The sequence below is a fragment of the Cebus imitator genome, unplaced genomic scaffold (genome assembly GCF_001604975.1).
Source record: "Cebus imitator isolate Cc_AM_T3 unplaced genomic scaffold, Cebus_imitator-1.0 Scaffold204, whole genome shotgun sequence".
NCBI classification, from domain to species: domain Eukaryota; kingdom Metazoa; phylum Chordata; class Mammalia; order Primates; family Cebidae; genus Cebus; species Cebus imitator.
This window is the reverse complement of record NW_016107519.1, coordinates 1,685,631-1,691,630: the sequence shown is the minus strand read 5'-3', so window position 1 is coordinate 1,691,630 and position 6,000 is coordinate 1,685,631. Positions and strand designations below refer to the sequence as shown.

The window sequence follows — 6,000 nt, the reverse complement described above, 5'->3', positions numbered from 1 at the left end:
AGGCCAAGTGTGGTGGCTCACGCCTGTAATACCATCACGTTCAAAGGTCAAATCTGGAGGACTGCTTGAGTCCAGGAGTTTGAGGCCAGCCTGGACAAAATAGTGAGACTCCCGGCTATAAAAAAATTAAAAAAAATTAGCCAGGTGTGGTGGTGCACACCTGTAGCCCCAGCTATTCAAGAGGCTGCAGCAGGAGGATTGCTTGGGCCCTAGAGTTTGATGGTATAGTGAGCTATGATTGTGCCACTGCACTTTAACCCAGCAACAGAGCAAGACCCTATCTCAAAAACAAAACAAAACAAACAAAAAAAACCACCAATACAAATAAAAAAAATAAGTTATAGAATATAACAACTATTTACATTGTATTAGGTATTATAAGTAATCTAGGGATGATCTGAACTATATGGGAGGATATTTGTAGGTCATATGCAAATATGATGCCATTTTATATCAGGGTCTTGGGCATTCTTGGATTTTGGTATCCAAGGGAGCTCCTAGAACCAATACCCCATGGATAACAAGGCGCCACTGTACTTGCTAGAATGTCAAACACTTCCAGCTGCTAAATATAATGGATACTTCTCAGTCCTTGGCTCACTCAACTCCCTAAATTTACTTGGTTTTCATATTTGATAAATTTCTTTAACACTTTCTGCTTGGCTTCTGTAATAACACTCTATTGGTGTTCCTCTACCTCTCTGATCACTCTGCCCCATCTACTCCCTTAAATAGTGGTGCTCTTCTGGATGCTCTTGGAGGCTTCTTATCTTTTATTTTAAATACTCTGCCTCATCCCCTCTTCCAGGGCTTTAATTAACATTGATGTTTTAATAATTTATCTGTAATTGCTCAGAGACTTTGAAAAAGTTACCTCCTACTTACTATGTTATTATGTTTTATAAACACCTGTTAAATAACATGGTGGAGATCTCATACTGTAATTCCTTGATAATACTTCAGTTAAATAAAACACATAACTAGAAATTTAGCAACATATCAAAATTACCTTTATCGCCAAGGTCTCTGAAAAAAGTTGATCCACAACCAGCTGTTTGGATCCCTGACAGTGTATCCTCGATGTCCTTTGAACACACATATTAAAATTTTAACTAAAAGTTCATTTTCTATCTTACCAAAAACAAACCCCACCTCCTCCCACATGTTGCTTACCTTTTTTGTCAGTTTCTTGACCAAAGTTTTACCTACAACAAAGAACAAACATTATTTAGTATCCATTTTCTTTGGTAAAACTCAAGTTGCAGAAAGAAAATTATTTAAAAGACAAAACAATCAAATATTTATTTAAAAAGACCTGTAATTTTAGTTAACACCTTAAACCATAATTATGAGTCAGAGAATTCTAAGACTAAACACAAAGACACTATAATTTTTTGCAAGATCCATTTTCAATTTCACTCACCCTATTTCATACATATGAAATCGTATATAACCATCTATGACTTATCTTAGTTGTCTGAGCCATATGATTATTAAAACCACTCTCTTTTTCAGTTTAATTGATTTAGAAAAAAACACTCATGATTTAGAAAGCTTCCTTTTTTTTGTAAATCTGGAAAGTCCTCTTAGGCTTATACTCTCCAGTCCAATGTAAAAGTCTAGCCAACATAACCATCCATTCTAAAATAGTCACTTTAAATAACTTCCTATTGGATAACAGAGATTTAAAATGCTTTCAGGTTTTCAAGCCATCTTCTTCATTTTCTATATAACTTTCCTCATATCCACCATAATTCTAAAGCCATGATACTGTTTCTTTTTTTTTTTTTTTTAGGAGTTATTCTGATGATAGCCTCATTTTAAACATCTAGAACAAAACTGAAAAATGTTTTATTTTTGTCTCTTATATAAGTATATATAGCACTAACTTTGCTTACTGATCTCAAAATTATCTTGTCTATGAAGCTCCTTCAGTACAATTACACAGTCTGTGAATATTCAGGTGGCACATTAAAAAAAAAATGAGTGCTTTTAGATGTGCCTTTTCTACAGTTTGGGTTGCATAATTTGGAAGATAAATCTACAAGGGCAAATTCTATTATTTGGTGTTAGTAAACTGTCAAGACTTTATTTTTACATTATTAACCAAAACATTTAGTTGTGAATATGACTACATACTTTTTAGAAACATCTATGACTATGTTTGTAAGCTTAGGAGTTGTTATTTTCGGATAATTTTTATTCATTGGAGAAACTATTAGGTGACAGCCAAAGCCAAAGAGCCCCAGAATCTACTGTTAGGTGGTGTCATAGTACCAAATAATCCAATAGATAAAAATTACAATTTAATGTAAAAACGGAAGTGAGTGAATGTGTATATAATATAGTAACATAATGCTGATAATGAACTCCAGAAAACTGTGTAATACATGTATTTACTTATCTTTACACAGTCAATTAATTTAAAAAAGAAACTGGTCAATATTTCTATGCTTTTCCTAGAGTTATGCCACAAATATTCATTCATGTGCTCTTTTATTTTTAGACAATTAAAATTAGTCTTATCTATTTTTAAAAAGGAGATTAAGCTTTACACCCAACTTAGAAAGTATTCTAGAAAGCAATGATTGACGTTTTGAAGGCAGAAGAGGAACAAGAATTTGAGGTAGCAAAATGGATGGTATCTAAGAGTTTCTTTAAAATCAGATTATTTCTAAGGAGTTTTATCTGTTTGAAGGCTAGATTCCTTTTTGGTCTTTCAGAAATCTGTAAAAAAAAAATCCTTCTACTTGAAACTGAGTGAGTAAAGAGGGTAATATTTGCTTCCCTGCAGCTAGAAGTCTGGCTGCCAAATAGCTAAGCCAATAAAATTCATTACTATGTGAATGAAATACCACAATAAAGTCATGAACTAATTGAATAATATAATGCCGGAAATACAGGTAAAAAATAAATTATAAAATCTATGGAGGCAGATTTCATACTTGTCTTACTTTTATGTAGGTCAGTGCTAAACATTTAAATATCTGTTGACCGAATAACTGAATAAACAAGTCAGAAAAAATTTCACAATGTCTTCTTATCCAGGTCCCTGTCTTTTGGATAATTATACCATTTTACATGTAAAACAAATTGGCAATAGGAATTAGGTAACAATATGGGCATTGAAGGATTTATTTTCATATTTCATATAGAGTTTTCAAAAACAGGTGTTAGACTCTTTGAATTCCATGGTAGTCGTAAAAGGAAAAAGAACCTGTGACCTACTTTCAACACTTAACAAAAGTGAATAATTATGCACAGTAAAAACTGAATAATTATGCACGGTAAGATTATAGAGGCAGTTTTGCTGCTTTTGATGACTTCATGTAGATTACAAGTTCTATTTGATATGTATATAAAAATTTGATCATCACAAGTGGGAAAACCACATACTTAATGCAGTTTAAGTTATAAAAACCCCTCTTGAAATTCTTTTTTAAAAATTGAAATGGAATAAATGATTAGAAAATAAGAAATTAACTTTTTGGCTAAAAGTTTAGAAGCTATTATTTTATATAAGATTCACTTTTAGATTTAAAAAAAGACAAGGAAGAGACACTAGGAGTGAACACCTATTCTCTCCTGCTTCCTCTTTCTCTTCAGTTAATGTACTTTTCCCTGAGTATTATGAGAGGGTGTGGTGTTTCAAATCCAGGACACTGTGGTAGGATTTGTTTAGGTAGACGGTTGTCTCACCCAGGCTTCTTACTCTATACTACTTGCTCACAGGCTGCATCAGAAAAAAAACAAGAGCAGCAAAGTAAGAGGTCCATGGTCCGACCTGCACACCAGGAGCCATGACCTTATTTCTCCTGACATCAGTAACAAGGCAAGGCCACATTAAATATACCTAAGTATTTCTGGACAATATTTTTCTATTTAAGGATAAAACCCATCTGGCAAATAATCCAATTTTTCCTTCTGTTTTTGCTTGAGTTTGTTTTTTTCAATGTGGGGTATAGGGGGTGGCTCCTGTCTCTCTTTCTTTGGCTATTTCCACATTCACACAAATAAAAAATTTAGTCTCATTATTTTCACAGCTATTTTATATGTACTCATGCACTTATAATATGAAAATAACAGAATGGGGGAAAATAACAGAATGGGGCAAAAAAACAGGAAAAATGATCTAGAATTGAGATTGTAATGTTTCTTCGTATGAATATGAAAACAAGAAAAACACATTGGGTTTTTTTGTTTTTGCAGGAGCACTAGGACAGAATTTTGGCTCAGGAAGTATAATGAAAAGGATTCCACCTACACTAGAGAGTCCACCATGTGTTTTTTCACTATTTACAGAGCATTTATGAAGTAAAATCCAGATACAGCATATCTTGTTATAGGTAAGCAGACCTTTTAATACTTAAAATAATAAAGTTGCATCTATACACATTAAGCGTTCTTACAGATCAAATAAATCTGCCTCTAGCTAAAATAAAATTATTTGATAATCATAATTACAAAAACAATACCAGCACTACATAACCTAATTTCATATTGTAGAGGTTAGGAATCTTCCCATACATAAAAATTAGACAATAGACACATTTGCTTCTTTGCGTAACTTTTTCATAAATGTATGGGAAAAGTTGACATTGATATTGAATCAGCATAAGACAGGGATAATTACTCTAATACATACTTTTATTCAGTCACAGCTATTATGGAAACCAAGGCAGAAGATGATGCATTAGCAAAACTAACCTTCCTCATATCACTAATAAAAGTGGTAAAAGCCACAGCTAACATCACACTAAAAGCTCTCAGCTTTTCTTCTAAGAACTGGAATGAGACAAGGATGCTGCTCACTCTCACCCCTCTTATTCAACACAGAACTGGAAGTCCTGGCCAGAGCAATCAGGCAAGAGAAAGAAAAATAAAGGGCATCCAAATTGGAAAGGAAGAAGTCAAACTGTTCCTATTTGCAGACAACATGATCTTATACATAGAAAAACCTAAAGACTCTACCAAAAAACTCTTAGAATAAACAAATTCAGTAATGTTGCAGATATAAAATCAACATAGAAAAATCAGTAGCATTTTCTATATGCAACCAATGAACTAAGAAATCAAGAAGGCAAATCCTATTTGCAATGGGTACACACACACACACACAAAAAAAAAACAAAAACAAAAACAAAAAAAAACAAACAAAAAAAACTGGGAATAAATTTAACTGAGGAGGTGAAAAACCTTCACAAAAATAACTACAGAACCCTGATGAAAGAAACCGAGACAGTAACTTCTGATGGGCATTAACTCCAGACAAACAGAAAAACATCTCCTGCACATGGATCAGAAGAATTAATGTTGTTAAAAGGACCACACTATTCACAGCAATCTGCAGATCCAACGTAATCCCTATGAAAAAAACAATGACACTCCTCACAGAAGTAGAAAAAAAGTCCTCACAAAACTAAAAACAGAATTACCATATGATCCAGCAACCCCACCACATGCCATTCATCCAAAGGAAAAAAAAATCAATGTATCAAAGAGGCATCTGCATCTCCCACCATGTTTACTGCAACAGTATTTGAAACAGCCAAGACATGGAATCAATCTAAGTGTCCAACAACAGATGAAGAACAGATAATGAAAATGCGGTATACGCACACAATGGAATATTATTCAGCCATTAAAAAAATAAAATCTTGTCAGTAACAGCAACATGGATAGAACTGAAGGACATTATCCTAAGTGAAATTAGTCAAGAACCAAAAGTTAAACACCCAATATTCTCACTGATATGTGGGAGCTAAAAAAAAGTTGATTTTGGCTGGGTGCGGTGGCTCACACCTGTAATCCCAGTGCTTTGGGAGGCTGAGGCGGGCAATCACCTGAGGTCAGGAGTTCAAGACCAGCCTGACCAACATGGTGAAACTCTGTCTCTAATAAAAATACAAATATTGGCTGGGTGTGGTGGCGCATGCCTGTAATCCCAGTTACTCGGGAGGCTGAGGCAGGAGAATCGCTTGAACCCAGGAGGCGGAGGTT

The 6,000-nt window shown here is 34.0% G+C and overlaps 1 protein-coding gene across 1 annotated transcript in view; it reads right to left on the bottom strand.

Annotated features, from left to right (window-relative positions):
• The window catches only part of MICU2 (mitochondrial calcium uptake 2), a 109,252-nt gene that overhangs the window by 51,078 nt on the left and 52,174 nt on the right, over positions 1-6,000 (bottom strand). The window contains exons 3-4 of the mRNA XM_037745573.1: positions 1,174-1,205; positions 1,010-1,085 (exon numbers count right to left, since the gene is read on the bottom strand). Coding sequence (XP_037601501.1) covers positions 1,010-1,085; positions 1,174-1,205 — 108 coding nt within the window. The remainder of the gene's footprint in view (positions 1-1,009; positions 1,086-1,173; positions 1,206-6,000) is intronic.